The sequence below is a fragment of the Apostichopus japonicus genome, chromosome 6, assembly GCF_037975245.1.
Source record: "Apostichopus japonicus isolate 1M-3 chromosome 6, ASM3797524v1, whole genome shotgun sequence".
NCBI classification, from domain to species: domain Eukaryota; kingdom Metazoa; phylum Echinodermata; class Holothuroidea; order Aspidochirotida; family Stichopodidae; genus Apostichopus; species Apostichopus japonicus.
The window spans coordinates 2,465,064-2,492,960 of NC_092566.1; the positions used below are offsets into that span (position 1 = coordinate 2,465,064).

The following is a 27,897-nucleotide window of genomic DNA, read 5'->3' on the forward strand; positions in this document are numbered from 1 at the left end:
CTAAATGATACACCAATAGTTAAAAGTCGAAAGAGCTATTTTTTAAATTTTCATTCCAGTGAAGTTAGAGCATGTGTACACATCAATGAAAGATGACCAAACTTGATCATAGTGTCCTTGAGTAGTGGGTCATATGGGTGTTTAGTAAGTTTATGCCAAAGGTTATACAGAGGTCATCTGGGTTAATTGTGTGAACACACTCAAAATGCTTCTCCTATATGGGTGATCACCATGCTGGGTCATAGTGTTCACTTAATATGCAGACATAATTATGGTGAGTTCAAAATATGGATGTCAAAGATCATCTACTTATCTTTTGCAGTAATTAAAGTTGTATGTAACTACCGAAGGTTCTTTTCGTGCAGTTTGCATTGGATTATGAAGAATGTTGGTCACAGTGTTACTTGAACAGTAGTGGTAAGAATTTGGGGCCAACGGTCATCCGGGGCCCAAATTTGCGATTTTGTGTACAACACTGTGATTTTCTTCAGCAATAAAAGGTTTTTTTTAAAGAAATATGACTACATTTTTCAATAAACTTTCAATTTTTTATAGTTCAAGAAGGTAATCCATAATTAGTATACCCTGTAATTTGCTTAAAAAGTCATGGTCTTTTCTCTTCTCTTCTAGTTAGATATTAATTTCATTACTTGTCGTTTGTTGCATGTCTATTGAAGAATTAGGTTCTTATCAGCTTACTGCTGAATGCCGGAAGATCTATGAAGATTCATGTGGAGTTTGTCTTCGTTTGTTTGTTGTTTGTTTGTTGTGTGTATGTGTAACTAAAAAAGTCAATGCAACTTAAAACTTCATGAAATGTACGTATAACTTGAAAAGATATCAGCCCAGCTGCTTTTCACGTAGCTTTGGCCGTTATGCGTTTGATTGCAAAAACTGGTACACAATCAAATAATCATCTTAACATTGTTGAAATATGAAAATATCTCAACTACTTATACAGTAAGTAAACCTTGATTGAAAGCCATACTTGATATATACAATCCCCTTATTATATACAAGAAACATATTGTATATGTGCACTGGCGGATCCAAGGGGGGCCAAGGGGGGCCATGCCCCCCCAAAGGTGAGCCAAAAAGTGTTTCCAAACATCCGCTAAATCATATGATTGGAAATTTAAAAAATCGAGAGGAATAGCAGTGGTAGACTAGTCTAAACCTTTTCGTTTTCTGGTTTAAAATTAAATGCAGAGCTCCCAACTGACCCGCAATTCGCGGGAATTATACCCGCATTCTAACACCCAAACCCGCTGACCCGCACAAGCGTCCGAAAAAAACCGCATTGTAATTGTCAAGTATACATAAAAAAAAATTGCATCAAATTTTGACTTAGCAACCATCATTTCTTTAGCATTTAGCATAATAGAGTATAAAACCTCCTTTACAGCATCATTTGAACCTCAAATTAGCCTATAATTCTTTTCATTGGGGCGAGCAGCGAACATTTTCATGCCACGGGAAAGAATGAATTATCACCTATACTATTCAATTTATTGATGTTACACACAAAAAAATGCATATTTCTCAGAAAATTTTGGGTGACAAAAGCCTTTCTAAGTGCCACCATTTTACATGTAGGCATCACCAGGATTCCAAAAAAATTCAAAAGGGGAGGGGGACACCCCCTCCCCTTATAACCCTCCCCCAGGACGGCGATTCGTGGCATGGACCAGCATTTGCATTCTCAAGAGTTGGGAGCTATGTAAATGTATGAGCATGAGGATTTACAGTTTAACACCATTTTACAGTTACAGGCTGGTTGTAAGAAATTTATAACCTATGAGAAATAAAATTTCATGAGAAAGATGATCCCAACTTTGTTTTATAAATATTTTCGAAAATTACACCTGGGAAACATTTTTTTTAGAAGTAAATTAACATCACCATTGTACACTTTTGTCGCACCAAATTGCATCTGAGGGCATTCAGCAATAGAAAATTTTCCAAAGGGGAGGGGGGCACCCCCTCCCCTTAGACCCCTCCCCCATATCACTCTAATGCCACTTTGGTCCCTCCCAAACAAAGGCCCTGGATCCGCCAGTGAATAGGAGTATGTCACCTGAAAACTCGAACATATTTGCATTGGCTTCAACGTGACGCTCGGAAGCCTTACTTTGCGTGCAAAAGGGTGTATTCTTTGTAGTACAGCGGTTCTGGTGAACGTTTTTCATCGTATTTATGTCAGGTTGGATGTAGTTTCGTTGTGACCAGGCAGCGTTTATGAAACTTAACAGTTCGTCTAGTTAGATTTTTGACTATGACCAATCTCAATGCGAAATAATTGTGTAAAACTGTCTTAGTCTGGCAGTGAGTTCACGAGCTTTTGTCTGGAAAGGCTGTTGATCTCAATTTGTGTATAGGCTTTTCCACCAGTTTCAGCATAGGCCTTAAAAAATAACGTTCGACTTTCGTCACGTTTACGATTATGGGCCAACTTGAACAAACCTGGCTAGGCCTGTGAGCAATTTTTATGTTGTCTAGGCCAGCAACGGTTGGGTAGAATAGGGTTCGTTAATACAACAACGTGAAGAATACCAGTCAGAATACCAAAACACTTAGGATGGCAAAACATCTCCTTAATTATTTCTTAAGGCATTTTCCTACTTGCTATCAGTCATAATTCGCAAAGGATAGCACAATTTAAGGAGTTTTGAGATACGTTTGCTGCTAAGATTTTTGGAAGATAAATGCTTTCTCGGATTTCCATTGCGTAAAAGATCGCTTTGATGTAGGCAGTGTAATTGAGTAATATCGATATTTTTCGCGCTTCAATCTGCAGCTAAAAGACAAGATAAATAACGGGGCAAATGTACGAAGTCGCGCTAATCGAGTAGCGGTTCAAAGTAGCAGCAAGGTACTGCATAGGCTTAGGACTCGCGCACACCTATAGCTACTGTATATAGTATATACCTAGTAATTAATATAGGAGCCATAATGTAACAGAAGCCAAGCTTTCTTAGTAGGTGTTTTTACAGGCGTTTTACTTTTAATTGTTTAAGACATTATCATAGGCCTAGCTGCTAATTTATGATTCTGCGACATGTTTTACTTTGTTCAACACTAACTTTTGGTGGGAAAAGGTTAAATTTCATACTGCAAAGAAACATGACTTTCCATATGTGCTGTCAATGTTAAATGCCAGATATCGAGTCAATATATTAGGTTAATTTATGTATTTCGAATCATGGGCCGTTTATTCTTTTTTATTCACTTTAACCAGTCATTTATAAAATAAGTTTTTTTCGGCACAATTTGAACAAGGAGGTCAGATACGTTATATCCTGTGACGGAATTGATGCTTTAACGCAAACGTATTTGAGAGAAATAACCAAAAACCATGGATTTGATCATCGTGTTTGCAACTCGGTGGTCCAACGTCTTAAAACAATTCACATGCTTATATGCAACTAGGTTGATTGAAGACAATTTGAGAAAAATGCCATGATAACATTTATCGCTAACCAATTTATATATGTTTTGTCTAAACCAAATTTACAGTTGGATCATTGTCATTAGACTACCCATCACATGTTATCTCAAATTGGTTCTATGGATCCCATTTTAGGAAAATCGGGCCTGAACTTTCACAATTTGCTTATACTGTCGACATGATTTTGTTGTCTGTCAAATAAATCCATCTTTAGTTCACGGCGATTAATTCCTTTGGTATTTAAAAGGAATACAACATCGCTAAGCCTTCTATTCTCCATTGCGGTTGCATATCGATAAACTTCTACACACATACTGAATGAAGTTTGGAGACATATTAACTATATTTTGACTAACTCTTGTAATACGGTGAAATGTGACTGTACACTGACACTACAATCTATTCCGAATTGGTCCGGATATACTGATCGGGGAAGTTTCTTGTTATTTCATTTCAACGATACTATATGAGTAGGGTCATTTTAAGTTTACTTATGTATCTTTGTATATAATAAACGGTATTCCGTAAAAAAATCATAGCTTTCCTAATAGCTTCATTTTAATTTACGGCTTTCTCAATTAATTTCTCTTCTTTCTATAATGTAAGACACTTTCTCTCTACACTGAATATAAATCGGATATTTTGATGAATACTGCATCAAATTGGTTAATTCAACCACTAAATAGGGTATAAATAATCCAGCTAAGACTCTTAAAATATTAAAACGATCATCAAACGTAAAAATTATGTTTAATTTGCGTGCATGGCTAAGGTGAATCACGCTACTTGAGAGGGAAATAGTTACGTAATATACAAGCTCACTTTCCAAACTAATAACCTTGAATGGTGCAGAGACGGCCAGTGTCCGTCCATCAGTGAACGTCCGTGCTATCATGGAGCTATAAACTGTTTATAGCTCCATGGTGCTACTAAAGGGCGGATTCTCACATGTATCCAATCAGAATGATGTGATACTAGATCGAGTGGTATACTCCGAAAGTTACAGTGTTGCAGCATTTTTATAACCTATATATGCAATGCGTGTTATCAGTGAGGGTTGCTGTACCCAGGAATTCTGACTGTTGGAGATCACCAACAATTCAAGGAGGGCACACATAGTTGAAGGAGGGCAAGGGCGTAGGAACCGGGGGGGGGGCCCAGTAAAAAATGTGGAGGGGCGGAAGTATCATTCCGCCCCCCCCCCCGCTTCGCAAGTCAGAAAACCCCTTTTTCATTTCCAAATGAGAAAAAAAATCTCATTTGGAGCACCAAATTGCATCTAAGGCCAGGTGAAAATACAAAATTAAGTTTACAAAATGGAGTGGGTGTTGAAGTGTGCTATATTGCACCAAATTGCATCTGAGGCCACCTGGAAATGCAAAAAAATCCCCCCAGGCCGGCAATCAGTCTTCAGCCCCCCCCCCCACTCAAGAGTACCTTCCTACGCCACTGAAGGAGGGGCACTATACTCGTGTTCTGTCTCTTGTGAAGTTAGTACACCGAGATGGTGGCTCAAATAGGGAGGGGACAGTAGCCTGCAAGGGGATGGGGTGGGACGGTGAGGCCCCGCTGTGCCCGTTCGGGCTACGGGCCTGAAATAATATAATTTATTTAGTAGAAAACTGTAATCAAAACTTAGTAACATATCATGCAAGATTTGTTACTTATGAAGTTTTCAAGGTCATCTATGTTGGTCCCAAATATAAGCACGCTTGATAATGCTATAGAAGTTCTATAATGTAATTTCCTGATATATAGGCCTACGTTGTTACTCTCCAAATTATTCTCAAAAATTAGGGGTTGTATATCTCAGTGTCGGGACATCTATATTTGTGGCACGGTCGCGACTGCCACAATTATAGAATTTGAGGATGGGGGACCATTATCCGACATTCTAACCTTCTGGGGAGGGGTGGTAGGGGTGAAAATGACATTTCGTCATAGTGTAAAGATATTAAGTTTGGTAATTTCTAGTGCTATTTACTGAAACTTGATCACAGCAGCAACACTTTTCAGTGGTATCACACAATTAGTACTCAATCATAGCCAAATAATTGAGAATCTTATATTGTCCGTCAAAAGCCTTTAGATCATGACATGTGTCAGAACTCGGTATTTTCAACAAGCTTTTGTTCAACTTGCTCTTGTTCAAAATTGAAAAAGTTGCCATTGTACAATCCGTTAGAGATGTAAACGTAAGGATGTTTTAACAATTGCTACGAAGAAAATAAATCTTGCAAAAGGTAGCCTCCAGGGAGATTTGAACTCCCGACCCCTGGTTTACAAGACCAGTGCTCTAACCACTGAGCTATAGAGGCAATGATACCAGGGGAGATCTGTAATATTATATAGACCTAACGTAATATATTATACATTTAGTATCAGTATAGTACACATTGCACAATTGGAAATATATCATTCCAATACATTTTGCTTCAATCACATATATCAAACAATTTGTCAAGTTTTACTTGCAACAATGTCATATTTTTTTATGCAAAAAGGTAAATAAGTAGATATCTTCCTTCGACACAGTGGGCCTAGGCCTTACAGTAACACTGAAGAGCTTTGTTATCAAGCTACGTGCACACTGTGCATAGGTTTGTACCGCGGACTACAACGTAAACGTCGTTGTAAAGATATTTAGCGTACGCATACAAACCTATGTAACATACACAGCTTTATAATTTCAATACGAACTCGACTTGTCAAGGCCTAACGTTATACACTGGTGCTTACACTAGTTAGATAAGTGGACACGGCAACAAAACTCGGTTCTCAACTCAAAAATTCAGAACGACTTTACATTTGTGTTATAGTCCCTTGTCAACTGACTGAAGTTAAATATTCGGTACCGTATAAATTTTAATTTCAACTGTTACTGATTTCGAATTTGATAAGCCTGTAGTGTAAGGTAAGATATGTACATGATGGTGTTCCGTTTGGCATAGGAATAACATGTCAGAATTAACGTTAGGATACTGCACTTAAACACTGTTGTGAACTGCAACCGATAACATTAGGCTAAGCCTAGGCCATGTAACTTAGGTAGGACTAATACTGATTACTAGTGTTCAGCCTAATCCAAGTTTTGTTTTCAGGAGCGAAGTTTTGTTTGCAGATATTCCTTTCCATGAAAAGGGAGATGTCAGATTACTTGCAAACAATCACAGCATCAGCCTTTGCACCTCCTTACAAACATGTAGGCCTAGCATAGACTTATTGCTAGAATAAATTTAGAGAATGTATTTGACAAATGGACCTAGGCTAGTTGATGTATGAGCCTATTAGTACATAATGCTATTTAGTCTAGCCATTTCTTAAAGAAAACAGACTTCTCCTCAGATTATCACTGTAAATTTGGAGGTCATTTTGTTCCTCTACACTACAGAAACACAGAAATTGCAAGCGTAAATATACAACACATTGAGCCCCTTATATGATGTAGAAAATAATACGTAGAGCCCCTTAAAGTCCTAGTACTTGTTCACAGCTTTTATGAAATCCCTGTTGTAAGTTACCATTAACAGTTGCCCAATGCAAGTTTATTCATAACTTTTATTCAAATTTTCCCTTTTCTAAAACCATTATGTCAAGTCAGCCCAATCCCATAAAGTTCCGACCCCTTCCTAACCAATATAGTATAAATAAATTTGTATGCAATATAATTAATATAATAAGTTCAAGCTTCAATGGCTGCATGTTTACACAAGAACGTAACAAACACAAAAACTTGACTGATGGATGTGGTCAAAGGGACAGCAAAATTTACTGTGGTATGACAACTTTGTACCATGAGCGCATGTTGTTGAACCATAGTTGAACCATACAAATAGTTGCTGTTGAACAACATACTTTTGTGTTCATTGAGTACTGAAGATGCAAGAAATATTTGCAGACAATGGGTAAGGGACTATCAGCCAATCAAATCATGGGAAATTTGGAAAAACATCATTGTCTATTTGAAAATCTCTGTAATGGAAATTTTGCTAGTTGATTGTTATTATTTTTATTTTTTATCAAGTAATGATCTTTGGGAATGGAAGAAATTTTGATTCTTTTGAGAAGTTGTGGTTTTTGAAAAGAAGGAAAGATGTTCATTGATATTTTGTATTCTTATGTTTTGCATACATAGGCCTAGTTGTGTGTGTACATTGCGATTTGTTTTCTCAAAAACAAAAAAATGCAATTTTAAAGATGGATAAACCATTGCATCCTGGACGGACTATCCTGCATTCGTAACAATGCTGTTCTTCTCTGGTTTCTTGCAATGTATAACAATGTTGGGTAGAGTCCCAGGGTCTATATTTATCGTTTTCTACCTTAACGTCTGTTGCACTCTAAGCTGTTTACTTTTATAACAATTCATTAAACAGTCCTGTCAGTGTTGTATTCTGATATAATGTAATGTAGGCCTAATATGAATTGCGTATGTATGATTTGTATATTGTCCTCTCTTATTACAGCATAACAGGTCAGAATGCAGTCCTGAAGGCATTGGGGTATCATTTCAGATAGCGTTACTTTCAACATGCCTCGATACGGGGCAAAAACCTACGGAGGGAAAAGCCATCGCAAAGATGACAAGAACAATCAATTTGACGAAGTTTGGGCGAAAAGCCAAGGTTCAAAGATTGCTCCACCAGAATTTTCGCCAGTGAAGCCATCACCTGTTAAAGCCGGAAGAGGTAATCCAAATTTGGTGAACACTGGGCCAACTTCTCCTGGTAGGCATTACCACACTCGCTCTTCACCTGTCAAACCAGGACCTAACAGTCCTGGAGCTGGTATGAGACGTACCAGAAGCAACAGTAGTGCAGAAGACCCATTTTCTTTTGGTATCGACGATGAGTCCGATAAGTCTCCAGCCAGGAAGTCCTCCAGACTAACTAGGAATTCCTCCACAGAGGTCAAGATGCCCCCGGACGTAGATGGCAGCAGCCGTTCGAGAAGAACGCCAGTTATAAGTGCTAAGAATAAGTCTAAATCAAGTGCCTCAAATTTAGATGATAATAAGGACTCCAAAGGCAAGAAGCAAGCTACAATTTTAAAATACACTACCAAAATGTCTCCTTCTAGTGATAAAGAGACTCACAAGGAAAACTCTTCAATAGGTAGTAAGGAAGGTGGATCTGTTTCGGATTCAAGCTCTGCCACTGGGCTCTTTACCGATGGGTTTGGTAGTCCATGTGCCTCTGCTGTGTCTTCTCTATCGGATGATGTTGTCTTACTCTCCTCCCCGGATCTTCCAAGTTCGGCTAACCACACATCCCAGGGCGTGCACTCTTATGCAAAGTCCCCAGAAAGACAAAACTCTGCAGCTATCTCACATCACAAACGGACCGGTGATAAACCAGTCGACAGTTTAGTTGTTAAAAGAAAATCAAGAGATTTGAGAACTAATGGGGACTTGAAAGCTATACCCGAGACTTCCAAATCCTCAGATGATAATTTCGACTTTGAAGAGCCATCAGATGCAAAAGTGGGATCACAGACCGAGTCTAAAACAGATCTTAGAGCGAAGAAGACATTACAAGTTGTCGGTAAAAAAGTTGCCGTTGACAACAAAGATGAATTTGAATTTGACTTTGATGAGGGGCTAGCAGATAACGCTAGCACAAAACGAAGTTCATCACTGGTTTCAGAGGCTGGTAGACCAAGGAATCAAGCAGGCATAGTCAAGGCACGATCAAAGGAGCTCACTGGAATCACTCGTAGAATATTTAACAGTCCAAAGAAGGTAAGTTGGTATCGAATAGAAACTTATTCCGGTTGGACCACAGATTAATGTAGGATGGCCAGCAACTTTAAACATGTCCACTGAGACATTATATAGTATTATATGTGCTGTACTAGTTATGACAAAATTTGTTTAGTTGATGGCTGGCAAGTTGAGATTAACTAACGTAAGTCCATCGTTAGTTTATAGGTGAAACATTTTGAAACCGCATCACATACCTTTAGTTTCATCTTCCCTGTGACTCATTCATCACTGTAGCAGTTACTGTTAGTAATTTTGAAAATCTCTGGTAAAATAGCATCAGAATATTTTACACAGCATCATTTTACTTCTGAGGTACAGTCAAACATCTGGGAAACCCTGCAACTCCCTATCCCAGGTTTGTCCTTAACAGTGTAGCTGCAAACTTGTGTGAATTTGAGAGGAAATTGTTTGTATTAGTGATGGTAAGGTGACATTAATATGTTCACATTTTCATTTACATATGTCATTACGTTTCATCAAAATTTGTTGGTTTTCCGATGCATAACTTTGTGAATTGATGTTTGCATTTTGAAATGGGTCATATTAAGCTTTGTGTCATGATTTTCACCGTGTTGACCAAACTATGTAATATTTCATACATAGTTGTATGTAAGGGTTCTATGTGGTTGCAACCATTTGGTTACTCTTGATTTGGTAATAAATTAATAATAATAAACTATTTAATCCAAACTTTTTTGTTTACATGTACCATGTTATTCCTCTAGCTGCCAAAGTCTACTAGATTGTTCTAAATTCAACACAAGAGTTCGGTTTAAGAGATTTATAATTAAAGTAACATCACATTCAGTCCGTGAAGTTTCTTATAATTTTTTGTGTTGGTGTTGTTATTTCCACAGTCGCCGGTTAAAGCACGCTACAATGCAAGGTCGTGGGCAATGTCTGACAACATGGAAATTGATGAGGTAGGAAAATATACATATTAGTTTGTAATGTGTTCAGTGGTCACTTCTATAGCAGCGGTCCGCTAATCCACCCAGGATCTTCCGTGAGGACTGAGCCGTGACCCCACCAGACCCATACCACTCAGAATCAAATGTTCAGAATGCATAAAAGCTAACTTGGACTAGGGACTTCAAAAAGTAACTTAATCGATCACTGTTGGCACGCTGTGAAAACTTTTGCTATTAGTATACTTAGACCTACCAAATAATTTTCGTCACCCACTTGTGGGTGGTACCCTACAAATATAGCTTGCAGACTGTCGTTCTGCAGAGGGGGCAGACCTTTGCTCACCTGCCTTGCTCTTTAACAGCCTAGGTATCATAGGACTGTGTTATGGAATACACTGAGAGTGACTTTGAAAGTATGGAGAACAAAAATGTCTGTTGGAAGAATTACAATCATTACACACATATCTTGCCCAACAATCAAAACTTGCCATTCGTATATCCTGAAAGATAACCAGCATTGTCCGAGGGAGAAGTTGCCAAATTTGTTAAAATCATCCCTTTTGGCAAACTTGTACGATTATAGCCCATGCATATGTCATTGTTCCTAACAACACCAATAGCAAGATATACCAAAAGATCACCTTTGATGCTAAACAGCAAGAAAGAATACACATCAATCAGCAATGATTCAAACTTCATAATATCGTCTGCTGTGTAATTATTTACATAGGCAAAAGTGGCCTCTCATTCCCGCTCAAATGACCAAATTTCCTTCCAATGCCTCATTTTTCAGTATCAATTATCATACATGTACCCTGGTTTGTGAAGGCAGAAGTTCAATGAAATTGACTTTGTTTATATTGATAATAATGCACAGGATTTTGCTTGAGAGAGATGATCCTTTAAAGTGTTTCAGTTTGTAACTCGCTACATAGTTCCTTGATTCGTCTTGTTAGACTTTGGCGGGCCCTTTTAACTATTATATGAAGGTGGTGTATAATGTTAACAAAAGACTCATAGTGAATCTGTATGCTCACTTATATTCCATAGCATGGTTGTCTGTACTAGTACTTGCCCCCATGTATAATGACAGAAGGGGAACTTTTATGAAAATGATGTACTAGAGCCCTTTGCTAGTACTTGTAATAATGACAGGGAGAGCTCTACTTGGATTCATTCTCCTGTTGTTATACTCATGCTGGACAAGTCTCATTTTCCAGAGCCTTGTAAACAGAGGGGGAAAAAGTTATGTTTTTTGGGTTGTGAAGAGGGCTTTGGGGAAGGAGAGGGAAGAGGAGGTTAGTCTTGTCAGGGTGAAGAGTTTGCAATATGTTGCTTTGAACTCATATTTTTAAAGTGGTGTTCCATTGTAACTTGCTCACTTTTCAAGGAATTTGGTGTATATATTTTTGTAATTTAGTGATAAGATGTAGAACTCCTTGACTCTACTCTGTTAAGTATATCCTGTACAGTAATAAAATAGCTTGAGTGTATTTTGTTAATGTTGATATTTGTACATAGTCCATTTACCCTATTCAGTTATCATTTATAATTTTGTAAGTGTTTCATTACTTTATGTAGTGTATTCGGTGTCTTCTAGTGGGGTTTTGTGATCTTGCAATTATGCCCTAGATGATAAGTAAACAGAACTGCTGAGTAGCATAACTGATGCAGCCTAGATCAGTTAGAGGGTCCTTAATTTTAGCTTGGCAACAGACAAGTCCTCTCTTAAGTGTCATTTCTGAATGTCAAATATCCACACATTGATACCCACATGTACAGAAACAAGTGTCTTTGTACTTTGAAGTACACTACTGTACTACTGATGCTATAAACCAACTGTTGGGTTCTGTAGCAAACATGTGTGCAAATGTTGTTGTAAACCTTGCGACTGATGATTAGGGCATTGACCTAATCCTAGACTGAACTGAAAAGGGATAGGGGTGTGGGGGCAGGGGGACCCTGGGGGGGGAACTGTTACTACACTGTACTCGCAAATTGTCCTGTCAATAAACTGTTACTCCTATTATTACACCTTATAGCTTCACTTTGAATAACAAACACTCTCTTAACTTATATTTTCCTTCTACATTCAGTCAAATGAAGCACCTGAGTTAATCAGCAAGCGTTGTGTCACTTGTATGATAGTTTGAGGCACCGTAAGGCTTTTTCATTGCTTCTTTATTTATTTCTTGTTAGTAAACAGGAAATTTATGTTGAAGCAAGTTTTGCCATTAAGCTGGGTTACAAATGGAATTTTACAGTAAAGTCTTTCATCTCTTCAAGGAGTCCTCGATTGAAGAAAGTGAGAGCCAGTCCTCGACAATATCTTCCTCGTCATCCGGCGTCTCCTCAAGTTCTCGTAAGCCAGTCCCATCGACGTCCAAGTCTCTCCAGAAAGGAAAGATGCCATCACTGACCCGCTCTGTTAATTATCCAAAGAAGACCAATCATTCCATTGTGACGTCTCTTAAATGTCAAAAACAAGATAAGAAGGTAGGCTTATGTTTTCCTTTCACGAGAAGAAACATTACAACAAATATCTTTTTCCATAATCTTTCACAAAAACGTCCCTATGTGTGTGTTGCTTGTGTGTGTTTCTTGGACTAAGATGAATTTAGTGAAACTGCTTTCGATGCTCAATGTATGTAGAGTTAGATTTTGATTCTGCCATTTTCTTTGCTCTTCAATCGATGTGTTTCTCTGGCCCCTCACAGAAAATGAATAGAGAAGCCCTAGCAAAGAGTATCTGTTAGATATCTGAGTTAAATCAAGCTTATGAATATTCATATATTCTGTTTCACAGTATTTTATGGTTGTTAAACATTTCAAACAGGCCAGAGTCTGTTGGGAGCCAATAAAACTGCCATGTCATAAAAGTAACTGTGTAGATAGCTGAATTATATCAAGGTTATGAATATTCATATCTTCTGTTCAACAGTATTTTATGGTTGTTAAACATTTCAAGCAGACCAGAGTCTGGTTAGAGCCGGTTAAACTGCTATGTCATAATCTGAGTAACTGTGTAGATAGCTGAATTTTATCAAGGTTACAAATATTCATATCTTATGTTCCACAGTATTTTATGGTTGTTTAACATTTCAAGCAGACCAGAGTCTGGTGAGAGCCAGTTAAACTGTCATTTCATAAGAGTAACTGTGTAGATAGCTGACTTATATCAAGGTTATGAATATTCATATCTTCTGTTCAACAGTATTTTACGGTGGTTAAACATGTCAAGCAGGCCCACCAATGTCAGGAGTCTGGTGAGAGCCAGCAGTACTCTGATGACATCGAGTATCTTTTAGATGGGCTCAAGTCTACGTCAGGGAATGCTACCAAATGCCTCAGGTAGGTGTCCTTCAATCACAGACAACAGATGATCTGTTCTTACGCTTCTGTTATAACCATTACCTTGTGGTTTGGCCATGCAGGTGTGTAGGCTACTAACGAACTGATATAAATGGATGTAATGATTTGGCATAAGAAGTTTGTCAAGGTTCATTTTGGTTACACAAGTCGAAATACCCTTGTCAGGGTTTCCCCTGGGATTTCTCGTGTGAGAGGCAGTAACTGGTTTGTGACACTGGAGGGCATGAGCATACTGGGGGGGGGATGGGGCCATGGTCACATGGGGCATTGTCACCTTGAAAATGTTAAACAATGTAATGTCAATCATCCTAACAATAAATTAGATAGAAATGCTACGTTTAATATTCAAAAGAACTTTTAATTTGATGCTATTATTCAGTGTTCACAGCCAAATTTTCAATGTCAGCTGCTGGCATAGAAAGTTGGATTGCATTTTTGATTCCTTCTCTGAAACAGTGAGGTGGCAATGATGTAATATTTTTGTGAGGCGGTGGCCAAAACCAGAGAGGTGGCCAATTCACAAGATGAATACCAGAGGAAACCTTGCTTGCAGGAGAGTTTTGTTGACTATCACATTCCGGTTACACCTTAGTTGTCAAAGCGCTCTCATCAACTTTACTCTTTTTTTCTTTGAAATAATTCCATATTGACCACAAATTTAAAACCTTTTTTAAATCAATATGATTATCCATGGACAATATTTGTCATGAAATCATGTCTTTGGAAAATTCTCTGTGGATAATTACAATTGGTTGTATATTTTAATACATATGGTCCAAAAAGACCTGTAAATTTTCCTGTAAATTTCCTACTATTGTATCTTTGTTGTTTGTGTTTTAACGTTGTCTCCTTTTTACGATCTGCAGTACCATCAGCCTGGTGGAGAAAAGTACGGTGCCATCATTCCGGATGCATCTACGAGCACACAATACCATATCAAAGATATTTACTGCTTTGAAAGACGCTGCAAAAGATCCTGTAAGTTTAAATCTCACAAGTTTAAATTCGTTAGCAATTAGCAACAAAACTGAATTTTCTACAAAATCCTTCTTATGTCGCAAATCCTTAGGTAGCTTGGTTGTGTTCGCTTTTCCATTTGTAAAACATCAGAAGAAGAAGAAGAAATTTGTGTTAGAAAACTTACAAATGTCTTGTAATATCCTAAGATAACAGATCCCCTATTTAAAAACAAAAATTCTACTAGTTTTTTCCATTTTTGTTGGATCAGTGTAATTGAAATGATACTATAACCATCTGTTCCATGGACAAGCTTGCTATAGATCTTAAATATCAGCCTTGAGGTCAATTTAATTTGGAAATTTATTCCTACATGTGGATACTGTATATATATATTCCGTGAAAGTTAGTCGTATAATATAACCTAGCAAATCAATGTTTGAAGTAACGTCTGTTTTGTTTTCAGTGCGTGGCCCTTTGTACCTCTGGTTTGATGTACATGTTAAGCAAGGACCGTCTCAACATGGACCTGGACCGGAGCAGTCTCAATCTGTTGGTCCAACTACTGAGCATCGATAGCGAGAGTGTCGTCTCCCAGAGAAACAGTGAAGAGAAAGAAGAGTACGATAAGACCAGAGCCAGACTCTGGAATATCGTAAAGAACTCGGCCAAGGGCAGCAGCTCAAACCAACTGTTTGGAGTCACGGAGGAAACGTTATCAGTGAGTTATATAGTTTGCCAACTTGAGATAAGAACTCTTGATTTGCTGCAGCAAACCTTACACACATGTCTCCTCGCGTCTTCCGCACTTCTATCACACAAAATGTACGTGTAATGAAGGAACACTGGATGTGACATTTTATCAGTCACCTGGATGATTGTGAAAAGAGATATTACAAAAAAAATGGATGAAAGCTTAATATAATTGAAGAGAGTAATTCCAGTGTAATATGTTTTTGAAGCATTTTACTTTTTAGTGCGTTCAATAATTCTTGCATAATTATCTGGCATAGAGCAAGAAGTATTATATTCTGTAGTATATAACTTTAAACCTATCTTGCATTTTATCAAGAAATAAGACTTCTAAAATTTGGGAGGGAAGAGTAGGAGGGAGGGGGTGAGGTGCCTTGGTTTTGTATACTTGCATATTTCGCTATAATTTTTCAATCTCAGTAATGTCAAGTGTTCTGTTTAAAGATCCATAACAAAGTAAACTTCAATGTATTAACTTGTGAGAGCAGAATCTTTTCAATTGAATCACTCATCTCTCTTTCATCTGTTAAACATCAACAAGTTAAGAGTAACTAAGGTATGGGCATTGAGGGCATCATGTTGTTTTTTAAAAGTTTTATCTAATAGTTCCAGTAAACTATCTACACTAGACAACATGTAATGTTTGTTTTTACTTTCATTTTCAGAGCGGTTTCTTTGCAATGGAGTCTCTCCTCTCCCTTACGTCTAAGAGGTCAGGGGAGTGGTTTAAAGAAGAGCTAAGGTTTGCCGGTGGATTAGAGCATATGGCAAACACAGGTAGGTTTATCAATGCAAGAACCAAATGTGTCAGCAAAGGCAAAACAAAAATCCCCCCCACAAAAAATGTGTTAATGATACTTGTATCTGATTTATTGTGAAAACATCCTGACCATTATAAAATACCCCCCCCCCCCCTTGCCTATTGAAAACTATGATGGCCTCTCTAAATGATCTACTTGGCATTCATAAGATCTAGTCATTGGGACCCTGCTTCAGGGATATATTTTGGACAATAAATCTATTGATATGCAAAGAGATTAGAAGAATTTTCTACAGTACAAAGCTCTCTTCTGTCTTCCGTTGAGCTACTAAGCCAGATATACAGTAATGGACACCGTGCAATGAGGACATCATGATGTTAAACCCCAGTATAATGAACACAATGTAATGAACTCAATATAATGACATGTTAATGATATTCATTCGAATGTGTTTGCAGCATTTTCTGTTTCCCTGATCTCATTTCGTATACTCATTTATCCTGCCTAGTCGTCACGGTTACAAGTAGTTAACAATCTATCAAAGTCACCCCACACAGATGTGGAAGTAAAGATTCAAAGAATGCATTTTCATTTAGTAGATATGTTATCTTACAACAAATCTTTTGACACAAAGAGACTTGGAGAACCCTACAGGGCAAAAAAAATATGTTAAACCTTCCCACCTTTCTACTCTAGTTTCAATATTACTCTCATACCATATTACCTTTTCTACGAATATCTCTTATCTCTTGACTAGTTGCCAAGGTAACAGAAGCAGTGACAGCAGCTCATACAGACCCCACACAGATCGAACTGGTCCATATCCGTACACTCAACAGATGCGTCAGAGTTCTGGAAAACGTCACCTTCATGAACACAGATAACCAACAATACCTACTAGAACTAAGTAACCTTACGTTAATCAAAGCCTTGGCCAGGTAATTCCCTTTCTCATCCTTATATTGTTTTGTATGTTAGACACTTATTTTTCCTTTTGTCTATGACAGTATTGCTGATAGATGATTATCAAAGCTGATGTTAACATGTCCTGTTTTTCATTTGTCGATTGATTTGTGATACAAGGTGTTAAGATGTTTTGTTCTATCTGAGTGATTCTTGAATCTGAGTAAAGGCCCCACTATAGGGTCTTAGATGGGGACTTTGATGGTGTCCCTCCTGATCCTTTTTTTCTACTAAACTAAACTAAAATAAACTAAACTTCCTCTCTTAACTCAAACCACAGTTTTTCATAGCCAAACCAATCAAGTCTGGAATTCCGAAATACGACCATGCATATATGGCAATCTCCAAGAACAAATTTGAAAACAGTCATTGTCGTAAAAAAAGTTAAAAATGAAAGGACACCCAGACTTGAAGAAGTATGTTCCTTCCCTTTGGTTTCTTCTCCAGTTTCCTTTCACTCTGTGAGAAACACATCGAAGTTAGTCCGGCCGACTCTACAGATCCAGACGGCCAAGATGCAAACCTCTCGAAACTTGTCATCCAGGGTCTGCTCGCTAATCTCAGATTGCTTCTAAATTTAACCCACAATAATGGTGAGTTGCCGTGGTGATATAGGCTGCCGTTCTCTTTCTCTATTTCTCTAGAAATCACATACTTTAAACAGAGCAAAGTTTCTGTGTTAATTCTTAAATGGCTACATGCTCTCATTTGGATGAAGCATTTGGATTATTTTGTACCATCAAGAATCATATGATGTAACTTTTGTTGTATTACAAGTTGTAATTTAATTTTTTTTGGGGTGGGGTTGGGAATTTGAGGACATATTTTGATTTATTGATCTGCTTTCATGGTGAGTTTAAGTAAGCTACATTGTGTTGATTCTATAAGGTGATGGTTTGCAAACTATGGGGCAACACCCAAAAAGCTTTTGTGGTTCACGGGATATCTACAGTTTTCAGAGTCTGTTATGTTTTAGTCAAATCTAATCACGCTTCAGAGGGGTGCGGTTTGCTGGATTTTGACTCAGTCCTCACGAAAGATCCTGGGTTTTGGTTCTAAAAGTTTGCGGACCGCTGCTCTAAAGCAGGGTCGACCAACATGTTACTGAGTGGCCTCGTTCTGTCTCCTAGGAGTACCTATATGACACTCAGAACATCCTCTGTGACCCCACAGACCATTGTTTGTTGCTTTCTGATCAGCCTTAATATTTTTACCTGCCACAACTGATAGGTACACACTTTCATGCTGTTGTGTACATTGCTAAAGAATTATGGGCATGTTATTAACAAAACTTTTTGGTCGCTGAGTTTCTTAATTCAACATCCTTCAGAATTACAACGAAGAATCACACACTTCTTAAATTTATTTTTCTTTTCCCTTCCTATCCCAGAATGGGGTAGCATGAAGATTGGGGAGCAGGACGGGCTCATGTTTACCGTGTTACAGTGCGTACTTCAGTTACCACAGTTCATTCCAAAAGATCAAAGATTTGATCTCTTGGTACTGGTAAGTGGGTGTTTTATTCTCCTTTTCTAGCTAGAAATAGTTGAATTTTATTTGAACTATTTTGGTGCTATGTTTGAAAAAATTTCCTTTTTTCCCCCCACCCCCTTCTATGTATGATAAACAATGTGTTCTCACCTGTGGAGTTATGTTTCATTGTGATGTTTGGGTCAAGTTTGGGTCAAGTTTGGCAAACCTTTGTGAACCCAAACTCTTGCCTTTTGGCCCATATTAATGTGACAAGGTATAATGAACCTTTGGGATTGTGAAAAGCATGCAAGTTTGAACTATTGCCATATTGATTGTCCACAGAGCCTGGGTTTGCTGATCAACTTGGTTGAACACAATGTGACCAATGCAAGAATACTAACATTGATGAAAACCAACCACTCGTACGACTCTCAGGCAGAGGCGGACCAGACAAAATCTGAGGGCAGTGTTGGGGAAGTCTCGTCAATAAGTGCTCTCACAGAAGTAAGTAGAATGCCATATATGAACAACACCATGTTGGATGTAGGTTAGATTTCCACCGTGTTATTATGTCAATAGTATATTCATAAATGCTTTCTCAGTTTATAAGGGTCATCCATTAGCATTCTAACTTAAATGTCTTCATTTTTATGTCATCGTATGTGTTGTGACAGGAGAAGACAGGTTATGATAAAACGTGATGTTAAACAGAATAAAATTCAGTGTATCTTTAAGGTACAGAGTTTGCTATTTGATAGCAGAGTAGTAAAATCCTGGTGGTGACTCATAGATGGGGGCATGGGGGGATGGGGGGGGGTACCAATGCAATTGGACTGTTCTTCTTTAAAAAATCCTACAAACTGTACACTAGGGCTGTGTCATCCTGGTTAATTCACTAACTGGATAACCGTTTTTATTATCCCAACGGTTCGTTTTCCATGTAACCAGAATATATTTCTTTGTAAATTGCGTAGCCCCTAGCGTGGGCATTGCATGATATTGACAGGCCTAATAATATTACTACTGTACTTGACAACTTTTATCCCTTCTACAACCTTTCATATCCCTCTGACATCATAAGAAACCTTTGAAAGGGTTACTGTTTTCTACGAGTGTTTCAGACTTGGTAATCAATTAATAAAAGGGGAACCTCGTATACGTTTAGTCAAATATTTTTTCGTGTGTGGATAAAATCACACACCACCGAAAACGAAAATACTATACAGGTGAAAAGTAATCGAAGTTAAAACCTTAAAAGTCCATCGACACAGCAACAATGTACGTAATTTACAACATTACCTCTTCTAGACAAAGCACATTCGTACCAAACAACTGTCTATTTCTAGCTAATTGACAGTTGTAAACAAGGCTACGCAGTGTGAAGTGTTTTGCAAACCGAAGGTTATGCAAGATTTTCCCATTGACTTAGTGTATTGTTTGGCTACCATGTGGTCGAAGATAGCAGCAATAACGAAAGTATTCGGTGAATATTTTTAATGCCAGCTAACTGCGACACAATTTCTGAGAATAAGCAGATGGTAAGGCTAGATTTCCCATTGACTTAGTGTGGTTTTAGGCTACCATGTGGTCGAAGATAGCAGCAATAACAAAAGTATTAGGTGGATATTTTATGGCCAGCTAACTGCCACACAATATGAGGGAATAAACAAATGGTTACCCTAGATTTCCACGTTGACTTATTGTGATGTTAGGTTACCATGTAATTGGAGATTTGTTGGGATTTTAGGCAAACATAAGTTTGTCGGGTGCATGTGTCTTTGATGTCATCAAGTAGCTAGCTGTGGTAGTCCATAGCAAGTGCTTTGCTCTTATAGTAATAGCTACTGTATACGTTCGTGATTCAAGCGTAAATATTGAATGAATTCTCACAATTATTTTTTGATGCGTTATTTCATAGGAAATTTACGGGATGATAAGATGTAAACTTTTAACATGAGGGATTTGAACTCAGACTGTGGTAATCCTGCCATTAATGTGAACCCTGCTTGGTAATCCCTTCAATCGTACCACCGATCTTATGCGTGATAATTTTTGCCATTGTCATGTGATTGTCGGCAAGCAACTGTTGGAGTCTATTTCGGAAACAATTTGATCTAAAGATGCGCAACGACGACTGAGTAATTGGCAAGACAAAAAACAGTCTTAAATTTTAAGATGTACGGCGGATGTTTAGCCGGCCATTCGGTCAGTTAACTGTTTAACTGTTTAACTAATTGTTTTATCTCACTTCTTTAAACAGCTCTTCCTCCTACGACAGCGAGCAGCAGTTAAACTTGAGAACCAAACAGTGAATGACGTAGATGAAGAAGAGATACCAGCCGATGCCCACAATGACATAGATGACTGGATCACCGTAGAGACGGAACCAGTCGGTAACAACAGTGACGGTAGCATCCAACCCACCCAGGAGGAGATCAAGCAATCTATAAGAAGAGGTAAGAACAACTGACCACATACTAAGAACGGTGACTACATAGGAAATAATGCTGACTGCATAGGTAATAGGAGTGACTGCATAGGTAACAACAGTGACTACATAGGTAATAGGAGTGACTACATAGGTAATAATGCTGACTACATAGGTAATAGGAGTGACTACATAGGAAATAATGCTGATTGCATAGGTAATAGCAGTGACTGCATAGGTAATAATGCTGACTACTGCATAGGTAATAGCAGTGACTGCATAGGTAATAGGAGTGACTACATAGGTAATAACAGTGACTACATAGGTAATAATGCTGACTGCATAGGTAATAGCAGTGACTACATAGGTAATTACAGTGACTGCATAGGTAATAGCAGTCACTGCATAGGTAATAATGCTGACTACATATGTAATGACAGTGATGACATACGTAATAGCAGTAACTCCATAGGTAATAATGTTGACTGCATTGGTGATAACAGTGACTACATAGGAATCTAAGTGACTAAAAATTGGAATTGAAGATCCAACCCAGAAAGTGACATGGAGGGGATGTCAGGGAGGGGAAATGTGCCTTTTGTGTAATATATATTTATATTAAGATTTAAAAATCTCATATTGTTTTACTTAGCCACATACCTGTATCTTTGTAACAATTATTGATGCTTTTATTATAGCCTTACATACTGCTGGCAGGCATATGGAAGACAGCATTGTAGCGTCCTACGCAGCCCTATTACTTGGGTGCCTACTCAGGGAAAACAAGGTAAGGAGTGATATCATAAATCCCTGTCAAGGATTAACAATTCTTCACATATTCAATTATGTTATGTTACATTATGTTCATTCCTTATACCTATTATGCATTTTCCGTATGCAATTGTCATGCATATTCCATTCCATCATGCAATTGCATATTCCATGCATATTCCATGCAATTGTATATTCCAATGCATTCCATGCATTCAATGCATATTCCATTCCATCATTGCATGTCATGCAATTGTCATGCATATTCCATTCCATCATGCAATTGCATATTCCATGCAATTGCATATTCCAATGCATTCCATGCATTCAATGCATATTCCATTCCATCATTGCATGTCATGCAATTGTCATGCATATTCCATTCCATCATGCAATTGCATATTCCATGCAATTGCATATTCCAATGCATTCCATGCATATTCCATTCCATCATTGCATGTCATGCAATTGTCATGCATATTCCATTCCATCTGTACAAAATGTAAAGGTAGATGAGATTAATAACAAACTCAATGTCAGTGTTATGTTGAGCCTGTGACACAAGGTCCCTTTACAATACTCTTCAATTTCATGAAAACATAGGCCGAAGTGAATCAAATTACTCACAGAAAATGAAGAATCTTGAGAGCAAGTTTTCTACGTTGTTTTACAAAGTAGTACATATCACAGTGTGAATAAATGCCATGTACTTGTTTGTATCATTTGTAATTTGACCGAGATATGTATGACACACATGAACAGTTGAATTCTGTGAGAAGGCTAGTTTGTGAATAACTTCATTACGTGATGACATCATTCGCTCTGCTGTTTCCAGATGTATTCGCAAAATAATACCAAAATAGTAATCAATTTATAATTTTGCTATACAAAATGGCTTTGTGGATGTGTATGTTGACCTGAAGTAGTTGCAGAAAATGTGCTGCGATTTTGTTAAGCAACCAACGTCATCCATTGGATGATCCCTTTATTAATTTGTGTTTGTGACTTTTTTTTTTAGTGTATGTGTACATGTGTTGAAGGAAGGGGTACAAGAAGGAACCAGGGGTACCAAATTCATGTGAAGTGGTTCTTTTCCATCAGGAAGTTAAAAGTATGGTGCCTTCTAACAAAAATTGACAGTTAAATATGGCTTTTAGAAATGTACTATTCATTGTGGTTGTGATCATGGTCTTTCCCAATTCCTTGGCCAAGAAATTGCAGTCATGACAGAAATCATCTGTCGTGAATTAAAATTACTTTGACCTATTAATTGACAGCTAAACGTGAAGAAAGTTCGGGACTGCCTTCCAAATGGCGATTTCGCAGTCATGGTTTTCATGCTGAAGAAACTACTCTCCTTCATGGAATTGACAGTAAGTATAAGGAAGCTTTTGCACAGTTTGATATAATTTCATGGGTGGAAACATTCTTGTGTATATAGAATATCGCATTATGTTGCTTCGAATCAATAACTGATAATCCTGAGGATACTAGATTGGGAGTAGAACGGACATGACCACTGAAAGTGTAATGGTTTGACTTCCTGTATTCATGCAAGATGCTAAGGTTTCTTGGAGTTACCACTATTCTTGAATCAAATAGGATGTAGTGATCGTAGGGGGAGGGGGGTGGGGATGGAAGGGAAGGGTTGATTGGACTATTGATTCCTGGGAGTTAATGTCAAGGATGTTAATCTACTCTCCCTGTCATCATTCTTGTAGTCAAAACCTTGAACTAAGTAGAAAACTCTTGTTCTCTTCAACTGATTAGAGTGCAATGTGACAAGACAAAAATCATAAAGAAGGTACTTTCTGACAGTTGGGAACTTTATTTTGGTATATAATGTAACAATGATGGACGACACTTTATATACATAGTGGGAATCCCGAAATCGCGCATCCTATTGCAAACACTGCCCTAGAGAGGAGTTTCATTTCCTCTTACGTTTCTTATTTTAATTTGACATACTCTCATCTGCTCATTTCTTGTCCTTTCTTCATCAGGATGCAGATGGTACTACCGGTCAGAAATCCATATCCAAGGTCATCGAAGTCTTAGAGTGCTGTTAATGTCTGCAGACTAACGGTCATATTCCATTCCATCTGTACATAGGTGTAATTTTTGGAATTTATTTTACCCCCCCCCTCCCTTTTTTCCCCCAATTTTTTTTTTCTTGTAAATTACTCTTTTCTTTTTTCTTGGAATGTTGCATTTTTTTTGTAATGAATTTAAATTAATTCTAAATTAAAATATATGCAGGGAGATAGAGTGGGAGGCAGAATGGAGAGAGGGATAAAACATTCTTTTGTTTATATTGTTGAGGATATCGTCTGCCATCAGCAGACTCTGACAGCGTATTTTTATAACGGAGAAAGGCCTCTTTCTGAATCTGATGCAGTTTACAAAGTGGAAGAGAGGTTATCGGTAGTACAGCATTAGGGGTGGGCGGGGAGTGGGGGAAGGAGCCATGTGGTGGGAGGGGGGTGTCATCTTATTACGGTGCATTTTTACGGATACATAACTCAAGTGTTTCTAACAGAAATACATTGGTTTGTTAATATAATTGAAGGCAGAATGACGTCATTTGCTTTTGTATAGCACCTCGTAACTTATATCTTTAGTAGTATGTCTTATGTCATAGTCAGTCCATACTACTATACCATAAGAGCACACTAAAATTCTACTCCTTACCAAGTCTGGAAGCTATTAAGTGAACCATGTCACTGTAATTTGTTACATCATGGAAGTTATGTAAGTGTTAGAGAATATATAAAGCCTCGTCAACACAACGTATGTTATCCTTGTGACTTGTAAATTGTAGATTAAATTTCATACACCCTAGCAATAAGCTGATCTGGTCGGCTCTTAAGCCCCAGCACTACCATTGGGCTGGAAAATGGTCACAGTTCTTGCCATACCAAGATTTCAGTTGTATCTCTAAATGCAAAGAGTTGGTAATTACTGTGGCCACAAGTACAAGTTGATGCATACAGTATAGAACACCATGGGGGTTCGACAACACACATAAAGCTGGCCGCACTGTAACGACTGAATAGGACCAAACTCAACTCAACTGCCGTGACCTAGTCGTGAAGACCCATGTTCTCACTATTGACCTCTACTGACCTCTGCACACTGAGTGAGTCCTGATCATGCACACACCACTGGTTTCTGTTATTGACCAGTTCTTGTTTTGGTCACAATGTCCAAAAACCTCTGCCCTGCTTGATTACATACCAAACTAGCAGTCTGGAGAATGCTACATTATTCATAAACGAGGCTGATGCATCCATAAACTGGCAAACTCTTGATGTGTCGTACCCTTAGGCATATGTACGTTCTCCGAGTATAAAAGACTTTCCACGTAACGATGATTAAGTCGTAGTCTGGTTGTGATCAGTCAGGCATCGTGTACAGCAAGATTTAGACACACTTGAGATGTAGACAAAAGGAAAATAGGACTAGAAAATACTACAGTTGTCTGTCAGATTGATATACTGGAGTTTAAGAAAGGTGCTTCGGTAGCTTGTTGAACTAGATTAATAAAGAAATTGTGTTACGATTTTGAAATTATAAATAATTTAATTAACACTATTATCATCATCACAGAAAGCAAAATAGAACGGCTGGTGAGAGACTAGTGTGATGTACATTTAGTGGGACAATGACAGGGTATGAGTAAATAGTATCAACCTCTGTGACATATGGAGGACATGGGGCGGGGGGGGGTGTGGCCGTTGGTGAATGGACTGTTCCAGATTGATCAACAACCGTAGTTACTTGAAAGGTCTATGAGAGTCATGCATTAGCAAACATACATAAATTAATGCGATGATTGCCGTTCATAATGTGTACAGTGTAAAGCAGTCTAGATTTTATTTATGATTTCAATTACCAATAAAAATCCTCATCAAATTAAACACATTGGATATGATCCAGCTTCCCATTTCGCAGCACCAATTCAAGGATTTTAGAATTCATCAATTTTTCAATCATCCATGTGGTTCCTTGCTCTTTGTTGCCAAACATTGTCAGTCATGTGATGTGCTAAGACCAGCTTAGTTTGACCTTTTTTCCCCAAAATGTGTAATATGTTTAATAGTATTGTGATCATACTTGGAATAAGAGATTAGCATAATTTTGTTTGTAAAAGTTAAGCAAGTTATTATTACAAATTTTTTTTTTTTTTAAATATTGCCAGAAGCAGCATTTTGCCTTTGTTTAACCATTTTACTAAACCTTTGACTCAAAATTGAGAAAAATACTCAAACTAACACACACTTTTTAGAAGCTTTATCAAACTAACCTTGGTTAGCAAGTAAATCAATTCTATATGATTCTGATGAATGTTATTTATCATCATCATTATTATTTATGTTTGCTTGGCCTACTTGGTTAGTCTTTTCTTTACAAAAAGCTTATCAGAAATTTTTCTACTTCACTTCTTCCAGCAGATCAAGTAATTTTTCCAGTATAATTTGGCTTTTGGCTGAAATTAATATTGTTTAATATATGTAGATATTATAAGCACTTCATAACAGTAACATTGTTTGCCTAGAATCCTATTTGCAAATAAGGCTAGGCCTACACCAATCTGTTATAAGAGTATCACAGACCTAGATTGGGTGCTGAATGAAATCACCCCCCCCATTCCCTGCCCCTCATTTCTTAAGGGAAATGATAAAGTAAACTTAACTTCTTTTGGAAGCAGGGACAGACCCAGGATTTTGAGATGGAGGGGGTATGACCCAGGGCTGCTGGATGGCCCCCCCCCACAGCCAAAAGAAAAAAAAAGAAAAATTCAAGAAGTGAAATGGTGCCTTCTGATGCATATTTAGGCTATAAATTTGATCTATGATTGGGACTAAATGCAAATTTTGGCTAATAACTACTTTTGCTTTTTGCATGGGGGTTAAAAGGGGATGTATGTTCACCCCCTTCCCACCCCTTGGTCAGTGCCTGGGAGGCAGTTACATGGCAGGGAACATTGGAAATCAGTTTTAAGGAATATGTCAGGAGAAGAGGAGGAAGTTACACTTATACTGATCTTGTATCAATTCCTGGTTTTGCTTGTATCGGTCTTCTAGGATAATTGATTCATTTTCTGGAATGCTGAAACTGCTTCCCTTTTAGAGCCCTTGACTGTAGAGGATAAATGTCAAAATTAGGAATATGGAAACCTGGTTAAGAATATTCAAAATTATCTGTTCTCAATCCTGCTGTTGATTAATAACAGCCAAACCTTATTTTCATGTTAGGATAGTCCATTCTAAAGCATGTTAAACCATATGCCCAGCAAGCCTAAGCTTTCAAATTTCGTTGGGATTTGCAGCTAATTTTCATTATTTTTTTTGTCAATACTTTGTTTTGTCATGTTTCTATGTTAACAATCAAGTTGCACAAACACAAAAATTATTAACTTTTCTTTTGACAGACGGAAAGGGAGTTATTGATCTATAAGTGTCAAAGTGGATGAAGGATATAAAATGAATTCTGTAAAATGGGAAATTTTTCTGACAGTTTAAGGATATTTGTACATTGCATGACTTTTTTTAAAAAAATCATGAAAATTTTGTAAATATTAATTTTTGAAGAATGGAATGGTCGTGGCTGGTTATTATTCTCAGCTATGCTACTGATGCAGTAATGTCTAGGTCACTAAAAACCTTTTAATATTAAGAATATGTTTGGGTCATTTATGACAAACCCAAATTTGCATTTATGAACAGTTGAGCACACCAAGTGTTGTTACTATTAGTATTGTGATATTTATTGATTAAATTTTGCATAATAGTTTTAAGTAGTCACCCACCCAAACCTTATCCCTCCTTCCGATTTTGTAACTAAAGAAAGTTGATGCATTTATTTATTGACGTTCTTTTGACCACCATGTTTGACGAGATTAAGGACCCAGTTGGAACAGTATTCTAATACTAATACCACTCAATACTATACCCTCATATCATACTTCAGAGCATTTGTACTGACAGTATGAACAGTTCCTAACCTTTCTCGGATTCTAATGCTAATACCACTCTATACTGTCCTCTCATATCATGCTTCCAAGCACTCGTACTGACAGTATGAACAGTTCATAAATTTTCTCTGATTCTAATGCTAATACCACTCTATACTGTCCTCTCATATCATGCTTCCAAGCACTCGTACTGACAGTATGAACAGTTCCTAAACTTTCCGATTCTAATGTTAATACCACTCTATACTGTCCTCTCATGTCAAAATTGAAACAAACATGTTCCACATGATTTAGGATATCTTTGATATTGTTAAAGGTA

General features: G+C 37.6%; 1 protein-coding gene and 1 non-coding gene across 2 annotated transcripts; one reads left to right on the forward strand and one right to left on the reverse strand.

The window, feature by feature from the left end:
- Window positions 1-5,693: 5,693 nt before the first annotated feature.
- On the reverse strand, window positions 5,694-5,766 carry Trnat-ugu (transfer RNA threonine (anticodon UGU)). Its single transcript has one exon. It is a non-coding gene; the product is annotated as a tRNA-Thr (tRNA).
- Window positions 5,767-5,895: 129 nt separating this feature from the next.
- On the forward strand, window positions 5,896-27,645 carry LOC139968643 (wings apart-like protein homolog). Its single transcript, XM_071972862.1, has 16 exons — window positions 5,896-6,299; window positions 7,915-9,188; window positions 10,070-10,135; window positions 12,410-12,619; window positions 13,338-13,474; window positions 14,362-14,473; window positions 14,919-15,173; window positions 15,871-15,982; window positions 16,724-16,904; window positions 17,377-17,522; window positions 18,320-18,435; window positions 18,745-18,906; window positions 20,663-20,858; window positions 21,529-21,617; window positions 22,879-22,974; window positions 23,605-27,645. Exons 2-16 carry the CDS (start codon window positions 7,980-7,982, stop codon window positions 23,668-23,670), a joined length of 3,153 nt encoding a protein of 1,050 aa, XP_071828963.1. The 5' UTR covers window positions 5,896-6,299; window positions 7,915-7,979; the 3' UTR covers window positions 23,671-27,645.
- Window positions 27,646-27,897: the final 252 nt, after the last annotated feature.